We start from the raw sequence: 18286 nt of genomic DNA, 5'->3' as shown, positions 1-18286 counted from the left end.
GGTATTGGCCATGCTGAGATTAGGCTGTTTTTACATATCTGTCTCTACTGTGATGCCTGTAAGAACAGGGTTCTCGACTTCTTCCAGTTCTTCAGGCTCCTCCTGCCAATAACTGCTAGGATAGCAGATGCTCAAAAGTGTTGGATGAACAGATGAAAAAAAAAAGGGTAAAATTCAAATGATTTCCCCTCAGAAGCTCTAGGTACACTGTGCCCGTCTCCCGATGTGCCCTTTGATGGACACAAACTTAGAAAGCTCTGTGAGTCACCAGAGATAACAGTGCGTCTCAGAACCCACCAGAACTACAAGTGAAAAGATAAACTTCAAGTCACTTTGTCTGCTTTCAGAGCCGGTCCTGCGTCCAGATTTCCAAGAGGAGGGGCAGCCTGACAAGGATGCAAAGAAGGCTGAAATCAGGAAGAACTAAGATCCCTGATAAAACTCTTCAAAGGAGCGGTTCTCAATTTAACAGAGTATTTTTTTTTTCCTTCTTTTTATCAATGAGCACGTTGCTAGGGCAGGAGGGGAAGTGGGAAGGGGGAGGACCGGTGGAAGGTGTGTGGGAGGGGTCAAGGATACAGAGTGCCTGTCATCTCCATGACGCGGACAGCTGGTTCGGTCGTATTTTAAATGAAGTCGCGTCCCAGTGTAGACACTACGTCTGGAATTACAACCCACCCCGTGATCTGTCACTTTTATATATATGCACGAGGGAGTGGAGTGGTTTCCATAGAGAGGGACGATCACGGCCCACTTGGGAACAATACGAGGAAAGAAAGAGCAGTGACCCCAGCCGAGACAGAAGTTCAGGGGGGATGTTTCTGGGGCAGATCTCCTGGTCCTGAAGCGGCTGCCCCCCTCACTGAGCATTTCCACTGCGGAGGGAAGGCCACTCACAGGTAAGATTTCGGCTGGGGACGTGTCCATGAGGGACGAGTGAGCTTATTGACCCTACACGAGGCAGGAGGTGCCGGGGACTGGACAGGGGCGAGAGACCAAGGCTGCAGGTGTCCCTGGGCACCAGCCCCAGGCAGCCCGGTGCTGAAAAGCACAGTCTGAGCTTTAGGTGAGGAGAAATCCGCCCTCCCTTTTTGGCCCAGAGAGACCTGCTTGGCAAAGGTAACAGATTGGAGGCAGAACGGGTTCTTGCAAGTGTATTTTTCTGAACAGGGTTCAGCCGTGAACAAGAAAATCGTGTTTACAAATGGGGAGATGGTTGGGAATAGCAACTGGGGGCTGTAACTCCCCACGGGCTGCAGGAGCAGGGGCTGCTGTGCGTCCTGCTTCCTCTCTGCACACCTGCCAGGCAGGCGACGTCTCCTCCTCGGGATGTGGAGACCCAGAGGCTAAGTGAGTCACCCCGGGCAAGTGAGAGCATGAGGGTGATTTTGAACCCGGGTCCCTTGCCTTCAAAGCCTGGAGTCCTTTCTCCCTTGCCAAGCCGGGACACTAGAGGAAGGGGACAGATGTCTGTAAAGACTTGGTGCCACATGTGAGGGGGAGGAAACATGAGGATGGGTGTTTGATGTCCCCAGTTAATGTCCAAGTTCTCTGAGAAATGCTCTTTGTGACTTTCTCCTCAAACACGGCAATCGAGCCCACACACGCCCACCCCTACCCCCACCCCCACACAGTTCTGAGAACGGATTAAACAAGATGAATGAGAATACTGTCAGGGACATGTTAGTAGAACTGCTCTTCTCCCGGCTGCCCCGAGTAGAAGCCCTCACAGCCCCTCTAAGGGTGAATTGCTTGGACGTCTGTGGGAATCGGTGTGACCCACACTCATAAGGGTCTCCCCTAGGAGACCTCTTCTCCCAGAGGAGAAGCGCTCATTACCATAACACCTGCTGGAACACATCAAGTTCCCCTAGATGCCACAGCCAGTGTTTTAGAAAATGTTTCTTAAATTCAACTCCTTGTCAGGGTTTGCAGATGGATGGGGTGGGACGGGGAGTCATTCTGCCTTCCTCACAGCTGGAGAAGGGGCTGGAGAAGGGGCTGGAGAAAAGGGCTGGAGAAGGGGCTGGAGAAAAGGGCTGGAGAAGGGGGCTGGAGAAAAGGGCTGAAGAAGGGGGCTGGAGAAAAGGGCTGGAGAGGGGGGCTGGAGAAAAGGGCTGGAGAAGGGGCTGGAGAAGGGGCTGGAGAAAAGGGCTGGAGAAGGAGGCTGGAGAAGGGGCTGGAGAAAAGGGCTGGAGAAGGGGCTGGAGGAGGGGGCTGGGGAAAAGGGCTGAAGAAGGGGGCTGGAGAAAAGGGCTGGAGAGGGGGGCTGGAGAAAAGGGCTGGAGAAGGGGCTGGAGAAGGGGCTGGAGAAAAGGGCTGGAGAAGGGGCTGGAGAAAAGGGCTGGAGAGGGGGGCTGGAGAAAAGGGCTGGAGAAGGGGCTGGAGAAGGGGCTGGAGAAAAGGGCTGGAGAAGGGGGCTGGAGAAGGGGCTGGAGAAAGGGGCTGGAGAAAAGGGCTGGAGAAAGAGGCTGGAGAAGGGGCTGGAGAAGGGGCTGGAGAAAAGGGCTGAAGAAGGGGGCTGGAGAAAAGGGCTGGAGAGGGGGGCTGGAGAAAAGGGCTGGAGAAGGGGCTGGAGAAGGGGCTGGAGAAAAGGGCTGGAGAAGGAGGCTGGAGAAAGGGCTGGAGAAAAGGGCTGAAGAAGGGGCTGGAGGAGGGGGCTGGAGAAAAGGGCTGGAGAAAGAGGCTGGAGAAGGGGCTGGAGAAGGGGCTGGAGAAAAGGGCTGGAGAAGAGTCTGGAGAAGGGGGCTGCAGAAAGGGGCTGGAGGAGGGGGCTGGAGAAGGGGTCAGCACGGGGCCACCGGTGTGTTTGCCTCTGGTCAGCTCCGGTCTTTGTTGCCCTGGGGTCCCCTCCCCCTGGGGGTGCTCTGCTCTCACAGGTCCCTCACTGCCTCTCGTCCCCAGGCGTGACTCTGGGACAGCTCTGAGAAGCACCTAGAAAAGTACTGCTAGATCCCGACAGAATGATCCAGAAAAACACAGAGGTAGAGCTTTGCCCCCTAGAATCTAACTCCAGGGGCAGTGCTGTTTTCACAGCAGGCAGCAGGGAGATCTTGAACCTGTGTGTTGTGTCACCAGGGGCGGTGGCAAAGGATTCTGGGGAGCGTTAAGAGGGGAGACTTGCTAAGGAATCAGACGTTACTGGGGAGCGAAGGAGGGCTCTTCCCTGTGGAGAGCTTCTCCCCTGCCGACCCCAAACAAAGCTCTCTCTATAGCTTCCCTTCCAGCCTCACCCCTTTCTCTGTGAACTGGCTTTTGAGTCTTTAAATCCTGTCGGCCTTACAAGCCCTTAGAAACTGCTCCAAAGCCTTAAGGTGCCTGCAAGGCGCAGGGCGGCTAACGCCACGATTCTGTACGATGTTTACCCAGAAGAACGAACTGGACCCTCAGTAAACGACAAAGCCGAAAGTCTGGTTATCGAACACATTACACCCCCCGGAAGAAGTTCTCTGGGTGTTTGGCGTGCAATTCTAAGGAGCGCCCGGGAGGACCAGGACACCAAGAAAGCTGGTTCTCACCACGTGGTCCAGGGACCCGCAGCATCAGTGTCCTCTACGAGGGTGTTAGAGATGCCTCATCCCAAACCTACCGATGGTGCCTAGATTGTGTTCAAGGCAACAGCAGGCCACGGGGCTAGAATGGAGAGAGTGGCATTAACAACCAAAAACTAAAAGCCAGAAATATACCACAATAAAGATAGCGGTCTGCAGGATCAAATTACTGGCTCAAATCAGCTGGCATGTGTGGATGTAGGTGTAGACAGATAGAGATAGAAATATATAGATATGGATATCACTTCTGAAATGGTCGTGCGTGAACTGAATCTTATCCTATTAGGACCCGGAGATTATTTATGTGTAAACAGTCTCCTCTACTAAGTATCTGGCTACAGCAAGAGCTAATCTGCCTCGATTTAATCTTCCACATAAGCTTTATGAGGCAATCATTGCTATGGCCATGTATCAGATGAGGAAATTGAAATGCACCGGGTTTCAACAATCTGCCCACGGTCCTCAGGCAAACCAGGACGAGGTGGATTGGAACCTGTGTCTCTCTAACTCCCAAGTCTGTGTTGACTTCACTGCACACTGCCACATACATGCCCAGATGTAGCTAGTTCATGCACTGGGATTTTATAAAGGATCACGGTTTGTTTGTTTTTTTCATAACTGTTTTGATAAACTCAAAATGTTTATGATTTAAAAAGAAATGAACAAACAAATAGAGCAACCTGGTCTCTTAAGAAGGGGCGGGGGGAGAAGAAGAAGGCAGTAGGTGCAATGTGGCGTGTGTGAGAAAACAGCAAGCTTCTAGAGAAAACTTGCCAGGTCAGTGTGTGTGTGTCCAGGGTAAGTGAGAGAGCGAGGGCTTACAAGATTCTCCTTTAGAGACAGAACAAGGCTCAGGTATTTAAGGGTCTGTTCTAGCCTCGTCCATTCACAGAGTAAAGAAGTCGGGAAGTGGGAGTGCGTTCATTCATTCCCACTCATTTTCTGGGAAATGACCTGCTCAAGGTCATGGTGACAATGATTTGCAGAGTTGACGCTAGAACTCAGCATGGGACTGCCAGCCCCTCTCACCTCTGCCTGTAACCACAGAAAACGGAATGATCGTATGCTAGCTAAGCACTTCTCGATGCCCAGAAGGACCCCCATGTTGATTTATTTATCCAACTTTTCTTACTTACTAAAAACTACCTTAATGACAAGCAGTCCCCCCAAAGTTCCATAGTTAACCACATCTTTCTTGCTTCCTTTTATGGGAGCCAAGGATGTCTTAGACAGAAAATAAACTCCAGGGGCACCTGGATGGCTCAGTCGCTTAAGCATCTGACTCTTGATTGCGGCTCAGGTCATGATCTCATGGTTGGTGAGTTTGAGCCCCACATTGGGCTCTGCACTGACAGTGTGGAGCCTCCTTGGGATTCTCTGTCTGCCTCTCTCTCTCTCTCTCTCTCTGTCTCCCAAAAATAAATAAATAAACATTTAACAAAAAAGAAAGAAAAGAAACTCCAAGTTCAGGTAAAGCAACCAAAGTGAAGAGGGCAGCCTTTTACTCTTTGCGCTTCCTGGGATGGTCCAGCAGCGCGTACGGGAGTACGTACGGGTATCAGCACATCGGGTGTGTAGGATGGCCAGAAGCCCTTCCTCTGGGGGTGAGTAGATGAAACCCCACCCCTTGACCTCACGTCTCTTTCTCACGCATGAAGGTGACGGTAAAGGAACCTCCTGTCCTTACTTCAGAGCTGGAGAGAGTGCGGCCAGGCAAAGCCACGGGGGCCGGGGTGTGGGCTGGGCTTGGTGCTAGGACACAGGAGGTAAATTCTGCCCACTCCACCATGTTCCTAAGGCACGGTGACCACACACAACCCAAATTCTGATCGCCTTCCGACACGCTGTGAGCTATTGTTGCACAGGAGGCTGGGCAGAGGGCGGGAACAGCCCCGCGTGAGCCCTTCTCCGCTGCCGGAGAAAGCAGCTTAAGTTCTCGCCCAGCACTGTTGCTCAGGGGCCCAACCACCATGATGGCTTCAGACCAGAATAGTCTGGGTTACAGGAGGGCCCCTGAGCTGGACACTTCCATTGCCACACCTGTTCCATACCCTAAATATAGGGGTTTTTTTTCCTTTCCTTTCTTTTTAAAAATTTGTTTATTTATTTATTTTTGAGGGGGTGAGGGGCAGAGAGAGAGAGGGAGAGAGAGAATCCTGAGTGGGGTCCATGCTGTCAGCACCGAGCCCAACGTGGGGCTCGAACTCACGACCCGTGAGATCGTACTCTGAGCCATCAGAAATCACCTGAAGGGTTTATTCCAACCCAGGGGGCTGGAGCCAGACTTTTTGATCTAGCAGTTCTGGGGCAAGAGTTGAGAATCGTTTGCATTTCTAACGAATATCCCGGTGATGATGCTGGTCTGGAGACCACACTCGGAGAACCACTGGTGAGTAGTAACCAAGCCCTAGTGAATGTTCACTCCTGCTTCAGAGCTTCAAGCCCTTCTCACACCCCTGCCCCACATCCCTGTTTTCCACTCCAGGAAGAGATGCTGAAGCCAGCCCACTTCCTGCTGCTGCTGCTGCTGCTCCCGGGGGCCCCCAGGCCGGGCCTCCCCCAGAAGTTCTACAAAGCCAAGTCCTTGGTCAGCTGTATCAACACAGCCCTGCCGGAGGCCAAGCAGAGCCCGCTGGGGGACGCACCGCTGCTGAGCAAGAGAAGCTTCCTCTACCTGCCCAGCCAAGACCCATCCTCAGGAGAGGACGAGGAGCGGGTGCAGGAGGATGAGGACAAGAAGAAGAGGACCTTCCCCAGCTCCGGGGGTGGTGGCGGGGCCGGAAGCGGCCGGTACAAACACCTGTCCCCGGCGCAGCCCAGGGGAAGGCCGTCCCAGGACAAGGCCAAGAGCGATCGGCGCACCAAGTTCACTCTGTCCCTCGACGTCCCCACCAACATCATGAACATCCTCTTCAACATCGCCAAGGCCAAGAACTTGCAGGCCAAGGCGGCTGCCAACGCGCACCTGATGGCACAGATTGGCCGGAAGAAGTAGAAGCAGAGGCCGGCGGGAGGAAGCGCATGGTTAAGGGCAGGGGCGGAGGTCGGGCCAGCTGCTCCGTATATGGAGGGATGGGTCCAGCTCTCCACGCTGCTTCACTGCTCGCCCCCTCCGCTCCTCCTCTGCCCCCAGCCGGCTCCCTCCTCCTCTGCACACAGACACAGAAGAGCGGCACCACCACCCTGCACAGACAGCAGGCCCGTAACCCCTCTCCCTACATTTGAACTCTCCTTCCTCCTTCCCCGTGACGGGAGACAAATGTCCTGCTCTCCGCGCTCCTCCTCCACGCCCCACACACCAGCCCAGCCAGGAGAGGCGTCGCACCGCTCACCATCCTGACTTAGGGCCCCTTCCCTTCCCTCTCTCCCCCATTAAAACCAATGGCTTCTGCAACCCTGGACCGGCTTGAGTTCCTCTTCCTTCAGCCAGCGGCCTTCACACCTCTGAGCGTGCAAAAGGGGAGGTGAATGAGGGAGGTAGCTGATGAGTCCATTCCCCATCTCTCCGGGGACAGAGTGGTTTTCGGTGGTCCTAGGAGGGGGTAAAGAAGGGCTTGGAAAGGCCAAGCTGGCAGGACCCTGCCAGCCGTGGCTCAAGCTAGAGCCGTCCCCGGGGTCTGCTCCCACCCAAGAGGCACCACCTGGCATCTGCTCTAGAATGGGCACGGGGTTGCTGGGGAGAGAGCTTTCATGACACCCCAAACTCCTCCATGGCTGGGCATGGGGCCGCTAGGCCGTTAGCAGGTGTTTATCAGACCCGCAGTAAGAGTCCGGCTGACTCCCTGATGGGAGAGGCTGGTGTGTGAGGCAAGGCCTCTGCTCTCCAGGAGTCAGCACGCTAAGTGAGCATCAAAATCTGGATTTGAAAAGAAGCAGATATCGGGGCACCTCCCTCGGTGGCTCAGTCGGTTAAGCGTCGGACTTCAGCTCAGGTCATGATCAAATGGTTCAGGAGTTTGAGCCCCACACTGAACTTAGCGCTGTCAGCACAGAGCCCGCTTTGGATCCTCTTTCCCCCTTTCTCTCTGCTTCTCCCCCACTTGCACTCTCTCAAAAAGTAAGTAAAACATTAAAAAAAAAAAAAAGGAAATAATAAAAAGAGAGAAAGAGAGAGAGAGAGAGGAGAAGAAGCAAATACCACCCGGGCTGTGTAAGTGATGAACTGCAAAGTGATTGCAACTGGCATAAAAAAATATGAGGCATTCGGAGATTAGAAGGTTTAATAGGAGTAAAAGTCCACTATAAAGAGATATCAGCAAGAAAACTGAGAAAAAAAGAACAACTTCCCCCCAAATAAGCAAGGATGTGAATAGATCTCTCCCCTGCCCCCCCCCAACACACAAACACAAATAATCTCTGCATGTATGAGAAGCTGGTAAACGTCATGCCTACGAGAATTGCACTCATACACAATGTCTCACCTCGCAGTGTGTCCATAAATGTCCGTCAAAAGTCTGTAAGTGTGACGACTAACCTAGACTCCACGGGTGAGGTGACTAGCCTCCCTCCACTACTGCTGGCTGGCAGGAACATAAGCACTAGAGAGGCACTTCGGAAATACTTAACCAAGTTACAAGTTCATTTTTTTAAGATTTTATTTTTAAGTAATCTCTACACCCAACATGGGTCTCGAACACACAACCCCGAGCTCAAGAGTTGCGTGTTCCAGCCAGGTGTCCCTACAAATTCATTTTACCTGTATTTATTTTTTTAAGTTTATTTATTTTGAGAGAGAGAGAGAGAGAGAGCAGGGGAGGGACAGAGAGAGAGGGAGAGAGAGAATCCCAAGCAAGCTCTATACTGTCAGTGTTGAGCTGGATGTGGGACTCAGTCTCACAGACTGTGAGATCATGACCTGAGCCAAAATCAAGAGTCGGACGCTTAACTGACTGAGCCACCCAGGAACCCCCATTTTTCTTTTAACTCAGCAACCCTGCTTCCAGCAGAAATTACTGGAAGAAGTGAGACTGGACATTTTTTTTAAATGCTAAGTTAAACTTGAGATGAAAAATACCTCATCTCTTAACAGGACCAAAGCTCAAAAACCTGAAAAGGCAACCTGTTTCCATCCTGGAAAAGCCCCATGGCAGAGCAGAAAGAATTGTAGCCCGAGACTCAGAATACCCACATGGGAGTCTAGGGTCTCCTCACTACGTGGCCCTGAGCAAATCCTTCCACTGCCCGTGCCGATGCCCCGGAAACCCTGCTTCATGAGCGTGATCTCATCGATTTCTCACAAGTATATTTTAAGGTAGATATTTTCTCCATTTTGAGGATTTTTAAATTCGCACTTTATTTATTTTTACTCTGATAACGCATATTCTGTTCACACAAAAGGACAGGAAATGGGACGAACTTGGCTGATGAAAAAATCAAGCAGGGGGTCACATTTTTAGTTTCACGAACAACCTAAAACTAGAACATAAAAGTTGGAGCAGGTGGGGCGCCCGGGTGGCTCAGTGGGTTGGGCGTCTGACTTTGGATCCGGTCGTGATCGCCCGGGTTGTGAGTTCAAGCCAAGCCCCACATCAGGCTCTGTGCTGACAGCTGGGAGTCTGGAACCTGCTTTGGATTCTGTGTCTCCCTCTCTCTCTCTGCCCTTCCCCCACTCTCTCTCTTCCTAAACTAAGTAAATATTTAAAAACTAAAAAAAAAAAAAAAAAGCTGGAGCTGGCATCACAATGCAGGCAGGCTCAGTGTCACTGCTGGCTCTTGTCTGGACCCGATTTGTTTTTTTTTTTTAAATCATGGTAGATGCATTACAAAAGCTCCGATCAAGAGCGTGGTAAAGACACAGGTCCTTGCAAAAACCAGAGTGCTTTTTCTCTTTTTGTAAATATTCCACCACCTGGTAAAGCTAAAATTTATCTTTGGGGGGGCGGGAAGACAGAGGCTCGGAGGAGCGAGGGCGCCTGCCCAAGTTTCCCCGGCTGGGAAGTGACCACGATGCCTCCACTTGCCCCTGCATGCAGAGCTGACCCTTCCCACGCACCAGGGGCATAAAGACGCCAGCCAAGCCCCTGCCTCACAGAGCTGGCGCGAACCTCAGCGACCCACAGGCGTGCAAGCCACCGGGAAGCAGCACAGGCATTCACTCGGATTTGGGATTATTACGTCCCCAGCAGGTGCGTTCTGAGCCTTCCCCAGGAGTTAAATGTGAGCATAAGTGCAGTTAACCGACTAGAAATTTGCCAAAACCCGCCCCAGCGACAGTGGGAAAGGGCGGGTTTGTGCAGGAGCGTGTCCAGCATTCTCTGTCTGAGCTCCCGAGGCGGAGCCTCTGACCTGAGTGCAGCCCCGGCCAGAGCGGAGTTCACGGTCACGCGCTAGAAAGCCAACAGCCACACCCACAGATGGCCACCGCTCCACCTGCCACCTTTGACAGAACTTTGTAGAAACACATTTTTTAAAAACCAGAAAATAAAGACGGTAAGTTATCCTATAAAGGTCAACGGACTTTCTAACGATCAGAAGAGTTAGCACCGAGGCCCCTCCTCTGAAGTGGATTTAAATGAAAATAACGATCATAATTATAATAATGCTTTGGCTGTATCCACAGAGAGACCGTGGGATGGATAATACCACAGGGATCATCCATTGATTTCCTTGTCAAGGATCGGTAGGACTCATGCATCACTAGTATCAATTCCTCATGATCAGGAAAGTAAATCACACCACAGAAAAGATTTAGAAAAAGTTGTGGGGAATGCAAAGGTGTATGAGGTTCACAGGAAAAATTTGGAAGTAGTTTTACGGGGTGATAATGATGAGTTCACATCAGTGAAAATTCTCAACACAGTTTCTGCCAGATTCTTCGTGTTGGTTTGAGCTCCCTTGAAAACGTAGTTGAAAGTCTTTATTTATTTATTTATTTATTTTATTCTTTATTTATTTTTGATAGACAGAGTACGAGTGGGGGAGGGGCAGAGAGAGAGGGAGACACAGAATCCGAAGCAGGCTCCAGGCTCTGAGCTGTCAGCACAGAGCCCGGCGTGGGGTTCGAACTCACGAACCGCGAGATCATGACCTGAGCCGAAGTCGGACACTTAACTGACTGAGCCACCCAGGCGCTCCAAAACTCTCTTTTGAAAATAAAACAAGCCTTGGGACACGGGGGTGGCTCAGTCAGTTAAGCGTCCAACTTCGGCTCAGGTCATGATCTCGCGGTTCGTGAGTTCGAACCCCACGCCGGGCTCTGTGCTGACAGCTCAGAGCCTGGAGCCTGCTTCGGATTCTGTGTCTCCCTCTCTCTCTGCCCCACCCCTGCTTGTGCTCTCTCTCTCTCTCTATCAAAAATAAACATTAAAAAAAATTATAAAAAATAATAATAAAATAAAAGAAGGCTCACAAGTCAAGTGAAACTCTTCAAAGGAGACAAGACCAGGGAATGGATGATGTGGCTTCTAAATGTTGTACCTCATAAGAAACCTGAAAACAAACACTAACAGCCAGCAAAGGGGCCTGCTTTGTGACAGTGGAATGACTTTGGAAGCTGTGACCAAAAATAATCAGGGAAAGCTGAGTGCTACCCAGAATCCAGTGTTTTATATAATTCCAAGAAATGGGAGATGTACAAGTTCACAAGTACGTAGTATTAAACTAAAAAGAGAGTTACATATATTAGGAGCCAAAGAAATACGAAATCTGGTCCAATGGTATAGCTACTATAGCTACCATTGGATTATGGATGAGGTCACCTGGGTAGCTCAGTCGGTTGAGTAACTGACTCTTGATTTTGGCTCAGGTCATGGTCTCATGGTTCATGAGTTCAAGGCCTGCATTGGGCTCTGTGCTGATGGTACACAGCCTGCTTGGGATTCCTTTTCTCTCCCTCTCTCTGCTCCTCCGCTGCTCTTGCTAGCTCTGTCTCTCTCAAAATAAATAAATAAACTTAAAAAAAAAAAAGAAAGAATTATAGATGAAGTTCAATCTGACATTAATCTACGTATGGGCTATGGAACAATTTCTTCTTAAAAAAAAAAATGTATTGAGGTATAATCGACATACCCCATGATGTCATTATATTAGTTTCAAGGGTACGAATAATGATTCCACCTTGTTCTTTAACTACTGAAGTTCCCATCATCCACTATCCCCAGGGTTGAGCACGTTGGTTACAACCTGCCACAGCCTGGTGGATGTCACTAAGAAGCCTCAGTAAGCCGAGAAGGCAAAAGACAAAAAAAAGTATCTTGGAAGGAAACCTCGAGTCTATGGGATGACACAGTGTTTTCTTAAAGATACACGTTTCGTCCCAGGAAATAATTCTCCCTGCTTCCTCCCTAAGCCATTGCTCCCTCCCTGGACCTTCGGTCATCAGATGATCACCCCACTCACTGCCCCTCACTGTTGCTACCATTCACCAACACCTGGGTCAGTGTACCTCATTTCCTGATCATTTTAGCTCATCAGTCTCTCTGACACCACTCCCGCCTTCACGATTTCAACACACGTTCGAGGACCCATCCAGCTTCCTGGGCATCGCTTCTGTTCCCCTTAACGACTTAGTCATTGAATCCCAAGCTGTCCGACCACCCCTCCTATCTTCCCAGCTTGCTCTTTCCAGGATGCCAACTCCAACCATCTTCCAGCCACACCAAGACCAATGATCCATCAATCCTCAAAACTTCTCTTCACCCTTTGCCAGTGTAAATGCTGTGACCAATCGTGGTTCCCTTGTGGACATCTGCAATTCCCGTGCTCTGCTTTTGCTTTGCCTTACTGATTAAACCCTGGTGAATTCGAACACTCCACTACTCTGCCGCTGCACCCTGAAGCTGAACGCAGCTTCAAACACACACACACACACACACACACACACACACACACACACACACACACACATACGTGCGCACACACGGTCAGTGCTGTCACTTTACAATCCTGGCGAGCTCTTCCTGCTGCGTCATGAGGACATCGCGTTTCCTTAGGCTCCCACTCGTCTTCTTCTCTCCTCAAACCTCAACTATCTCCTCCCCATATCCAACCTCAGCTGGTGACCTTGCTTTTCATGTCAGTAAGAAAATCAGATGCTTCTGAAGCAGAATTTCACAAATCCCATCACCACATTCACCTACCCAGAGCGACACTATTCACACACTCCGCCTTCTTCTCTAAGTTGGATGCACCACCCGTGCCCCCGTGTCAGGGACAATCCTGTGTCACGCATGAAGCTCCCATCCCCTTTTGCCTCCTTGATCCGACAACTTCCCCTTCTTTCCCCCACATCATCCGCGTTACCTCCCCCACCGCACCAGTCACATTGGCACACAAACCCGCTTTACTTTGCCTGCATCAGAAACAAACCCCAAATAAACCTTGACCTGCCACCCCTTCCAGGTAGTTGCCTATGACTCTGCTCCTTTTATGGCAAATCCTCTTTGGGCAGAATAAGTGTCTCTCATTCTCCACAAAACCCACATTTATCAGGTTTCCATCCCTCCCATTCCACTGAAACTGGCCATCCAGGTCAGCCAAGACCTCCATGTTGCTAAATTCAATGGTCAAGGGGCAGCCCTCATCCTTCTTGACCTGTAAGCATCATTTCACCCAGTGGACCACTAACTCCTTCAGACACCATTTTCCAGCCTGACTTTCAGGACGCCATACTCCATTTCCCTTCTTCCCCACCAGCCACTCCTCTTAATCTTCTTTGCTGGTTCCTTTTCCTGGAGAACGCTTTTGCTCCAGATAATCTGCATTCTCCATGTCCCTTCCTCCAAGTCTTTGTCAAATGCCTCTTTCTCACTGAGGCCTCAAGGGACCGCCCTCCTCTCGAGAGCCCCTTACCGTAGCTTATTTTTCCCAATTGTACCTGTCACCTTCTAACACCCAAAATAATTTAATGTCGTGTTTACTGTCTTTCACCCCCCACCTTCACTACCATATAAACCCCTTGAGGGAAGGGATTATTTTTGTTTTTTTCAATGTTGTATCCCTGGTGATCAGAACGGTAAGTAGCACATGGTAGATGACCAGTAAATAACTAGTGAACGAGTCAATCAAATAACGTAGTAACGTTCTTGCTACAAGGAATCTGTGCATACCTAGCATTTAAAGTAGTTTTTGTGACGGTTAAGGGTACGTGGCCTAAGGCAAACATTTTTGGGCTTACAATTCCAATTTTAAAATATGTGAACCGAGTGAATAATTTACATTTGTGATCTTAAATCGAAATCGCACCAGCTCATAAAGTGTGAAACACTTGCATGCACTTAATCAGCACATTTATAGTTTCACCGATTAGATTTTTAGAATTACTTAGAGTACTTGCAAAAGTTTGTGGGAGAGTCCTTAAAAGAAAACGGAATATAATAGATTCGCTGACGCAATCTAAAATGTTTAAGAGCAGCCATCTAAGATTGCAAAGGAAACCACAAATTCATGTGTATTCCCTTCAAAAGTAAGTATTTACATTTGCTAAACTTAGAAATTGTAAGGTTCTCAAGCTGACCTTAAAAGTTTAGGAAACAATTAGGTTTTAGATCTTCATTTGAGTAGATCACTAATTTTTAAAAGCAAAAGAAAACCTCTGAATGGTCTTTTCTGAGTGTGAGAATATGCACAGATGCACACACAAATGTCCAAAACACCCCAAAAATTACAGGAACTGAGGGGTTAGTTAAGCATGCCACTAGTGCCCTCTGGTGTCTGGAGAGAGAAACAACGCATGTACATTAAATAGTATAAGTCTAATACAAGTTCCAAGCTCTATGTAGGATATGCGCACACAAAAATACCTCTATTTCACTAATAAGTATTTACTACAATATTTCCAACACAGTGAGAGATTTCACAGCATATCCCAACTATCCCTAATCCTGGGGTGGGAGTAAATGGATGCCCAAGAAGCTCCAAGGAACAGAAGAACTGGGTTTGAAGTAGGCGTTACATCACACGGTCACAGAGAGAAGGAAGAAAGAGCGGCGAGAAGGAGCAAAGGCAGAGGAGAGAGAAAAACACGTGCTGGGAAGCAGGGAATGCTCTAGTCTGGCTGGGACTGGAAATACAAGTTGGGACTTGTGGGGACAGGCCCTGCCCACCATGTGCAGGGATTTAGACTTCATACCTAAGACAACGGGGATCACTAACGCTCTGAGCCAAGGGGCAAAATAACCCCAGCTGTGCTTTAGGATGTCGTCAGAGCGGTGTGTGGGATAGGTGAGGAAAACAAAGGGAAAGGCAGAAGAGCCTTTGGACGCTAGTGTGCTGGCCCTGGGAAGAGGATGTGATGGCCTGAGCCATGATGGTTTTATTGGGAAGAGTGGGAAGGCAATGGATCCTGGGAACATGATAGAATTGAGAGGACTCAGGCTATGTAGGGAGCAAGAAAACAGTCAGAAAGGACGGTGTTGTTTAGAACCTGGGAAGATGACGTCAATGCACAAGACAGGGAACACTAAGGGAGGAGCAGATTTCTTTTTGAGGAAAATGGTAACGTTTTCTTGGAAGAAGTTAAATTTAAGTGTAGGTAAGACATCTGAGAAGACAGGTCCAGCAAGCAGTCAGAAGTTTCAGCACAAACCTTGAGAAAAGGAATGTTTAGGGTTTTCATGGAGCTAATGTGGTTGTGGATGAGATAACCAAGGGCCAGAGAAGAAGACCAAGGGCCAGAGAAGAAGGCCAAGGGCATCTCCAACAGGGCCAAACCAGGTGGAAGAGGAGATACAGAGATGCCAGATGTAGCAGGAGAACCAAGTAGAACCCCAGGAGCCAAAGGAAAAGTTTCAAGGAAAAGGAGTAACCAAAACGCTTAGGGTAAAGAAATCTGAAGGCTGAGACGGTCTACGTTTGATAAGTGAGGCACAATCAGTGATCTTCAAGATAAAGGTGTCAGTAGAAAGGTGGGGGAGACAGCTTACAACTGCTGAGGAGTGAGAGGACGGCATGCAGGCATCATATGTATATATTCCTTTGAGAAGCCTGGCAGAGCGGAAAGACGTGAGAGTATGTTATGGGGGAAGTAGAATCTAGAAAAAGGGATTGGTGTTTTGAAGGAAGAGACCTGGACATACAAGTAAGGAAAAGAACAACAACAACAACAAAATCAGTGGAGACAGAGACCGGATACACAAAGGGGACTGAAGGAGTGAGGTCTCCTAGAAGGGAGGAGTCAAGAGAAGGTACAAAAATGACAGATGTCCTTGCAACGGAGAGCTACTCCTCTGGGTATGTGCAGATTCAAAACAAGTTCAAGTGTACGAAGAGGAATGGAAGAAGTTAAGAATCAGATGGATGTGATTTCAGTAAAGTAGGAAATAAGGTCATCTCCTGGCACTTCTCAACTTAATAAGTATGTGAGTACCTACTCTGTGCCTGGCACTGTAGATACACAGATGAATAAGAGAGTCCTTGCCTCGAGACCACATGTCAGGATTTCAGGTGATCTCCCTCTTTGAGGAAGAAAAGGCAAATATCATCCCCTCTCAACCCGGGATCCACATCGAAAGAATTTCCAAGGGCAGGTCTTTTGCCAGAAGGAAAATGATCCTAGGTGGAAGTTTGGTAACACAAGGAGAAATGAACAGTACCAGATGGTAACTAGGAAGGTAAATCTAAGCAGACACCCAGTTTAAAACAGCAGCAACGATAGTCCATGCCTTGTAAGGTTTAAAATACATACGGCAGTGATGGGGGGTGGGAGGGAGGGGAGGGTGGGTGATGGGCACGGAGGAGGGCACCTGTTGGGATGAGCACTGGGTGTTGTATGGAAACCAATGTGACAATAAATTTCATATTAAAAATAAGTAAATAAATAATAAAATAAAATAAAATACACACGGCCCTACAATATAAGGCAACAATACACAAAAGACAGGCGGATGGTAACTGAGTGGAAATGCTCTATGGTTTCTTCAGTGTCCAGGAAGTGGCAGAAACATGATGCTAATGAGTCAAGTTTGAATGTTGTGTCACGAAAAGAAAGAAAAAAATGAATGTTTAATGAATGGTGAGAAAACATGAATAATACAAATACCTGGTAAATCTAACATCACGTATGGCATATGGAGGCATGTGACATCACAAGTGAATCAAATCTTAGACTCACAAAATCTTGGGACTGGCAAGGACCTGGAGAAGTAACTGTATTCAAGGCGGGGATTTTAAGATGTGGGGAGGTATACATTTCACAATCACATAGTTGTAACAATGCCACGACTTATACGCTGTACCATTTGGTGATAAACTTTATTAAAAAAAACCAAAACAGTCTAGAGACTAGTATTTGCATTTTGATGACTACGTCTTAGGAGACCTAATCCTAAAACTCACCGGTATGTGGACTATCCATTATATTTAGGTCATCAAATATCTTTATTTACTACTTAATAAGAGAGCATATTGGACACATAGGTTGGTTGAAAAATGGAGCCCCGTAAATTTGGATATTGGCAGAGGGATCCTTCAAGTATTGAAGGTTTTCTTTCACCCTTAAATACAGAGCCACACAACCCTCTGTTGGTCTATGTTGGATTTGCTGAAAGTGACCACAGAGAGCACCGAATCACTCCTTTCTTTGTAGAAAAAAGTTTTCTTTCCTTTTTTCTTTTTTACTTTCCTCCAAGTATTTGATCACAGCAAGTCAGAGATATAGGAATGAGAATCGTATTCCTTTCCCTGTTACTATGCTGAAGTCTTGGCACATCTTAGGATTAACAGGCCTCGGGGTCCAAAGGGAACTCTGGTACGAAGTCGTTTTAGTATCAGTGGAGGCTCAGCCCTTGGCAGGGGGCCTCGGAAGTAGAGTCCGAAGCGGATCCAGCCAAATGCTCAGAGACTTGAGGACTGAGCAAAAACTCACTGATGGCTGGGCTGGGGGAAAACCGTATCTTGACAGACAGGCATGTCTTAAGGCGTGGAGACATCATTTGCACCAAACTGTGCTCACTGGCCTCCGTGGTGGCAACGTGTGAGCGGAAAGCAGGCAAAACGGTCCATCGTGCGAATGGAGCTCCTGAAGGCCACATCCCAGGGCGGTGAGGTCAGTACCTAAAAGCATCGACCAGGAAACCAGTAAAGGTGGAGGGGCCATTCTGGGTCTTGGCTTAGGCAAGGAGATGGGAATGCAGCAGTTTGGCAAACCTCTCAACAGGACACCCGACTTTACGCCTTCAGCCAAGGCTTTGGCATCTATTACCCTCAGAGTATCTGCCCGAACCAAAAGCCCTGACCACGCTGAGGCCAAGAGAGGACACAGGAGGACCAGGGCTGTAAGGTAAACACCACAGCTGATGGAGGCACCTGGAAACTACCATCAGCTCAAGAGCAAGACTTTGCAGTATCTAGTTCACCTTCCAACAATTAGGCAGACTAAATATCGTGAATTATAAAAAAAAAAAAAGTGGCTGATGGTTTTACTGCATTTATAGCTATTTTTTCCATTTTGAGTTATAGCTGATTTGAAAGTGGGATAATTTAGTACCAAAAATGAATTCCATTACGTGTTTTTTGTTTTTTGTTTTTTTAACTTCCAACTCTTGGGTCATCACGCCCTCTCCAGTCCCCAGGGCTTCTCACCCAGCAAGTCCACAGCGAAGCTCAAGATTATGCATTTTTTCCCCCAAACCTCTCAACTGGGTCTGATGCGGGGCTCTGCCAGCCACACTTCGAGAACATCTCTTCAAGGATGGGGAGCCGAGGGAGCTCACTTTCACCTTCTGACCCACAGGATCACAGATGCAAATGTTTGAAAGACCCGGGGTGCCTGGGTGGCTCAGTGGGTTAAGCCTTCGACT

General features: G+C 48.8%; 2 protein-coding genes across 5 annotated transcripts in view; one reads left to right on the top strand and one right to left on the bottom strand.

Annotated features, from left to right (window-relative positions):
• LOC131483647 (aldo-keto reductase family 1 member C23-like protein) overlaps nt 1–18286 on the bottom strand; it is a 133747-nt gene that overhangs the window by 87942 nt on the left and 27519 nt on the right. The gene's annotated exons all lie outside the window — the stretch shown is intronic.
• UCN3 (urocortin 3) lies at nt 622–6945 on the top strand. The gene is made up of 2 exons (XM_058682013.1): nt 622–899; nt 6037–6945. The coding sequence occupies exon 2, from the start codon at nt 6043–6045 to the stop codon at nt 6544–6546; it is 504 nt and encodes a 167-aa protein (XP_058537996.1). The 5' UTR covers nt 622–899; nt 6037–6042; the 3' UTR covers nt 6547–6945.

Source organism: Neofelis nebulosa, chromosome 8, assembly GCF_028018385.1.
Source record: "Neofelis nebulosa isolate mNeoNeb1 chromosome 8, mNeoNeb1.pri, whole genome shotgun sequence".
NCBI lineage: Eukaryota > Metazoa > Chordata > Mammalia > Carnivora > Felidae > Neofelis > Neofelis nebulosa.
The sequence above is the reverse complement of the archived record's forward strand: the minus strand, read 5'-3'. Positions and strand labels throughout refer to the sequence as shown.

Coding starts and splice junctions, on each gene's coding strand:
- UCN3 (XM_058682013.1), top strand. CDS start 6,043: ATGCTGAAGCCAGCCCACTTCCTGCTGCTGCTGCTGCTGCTCCCGGGG.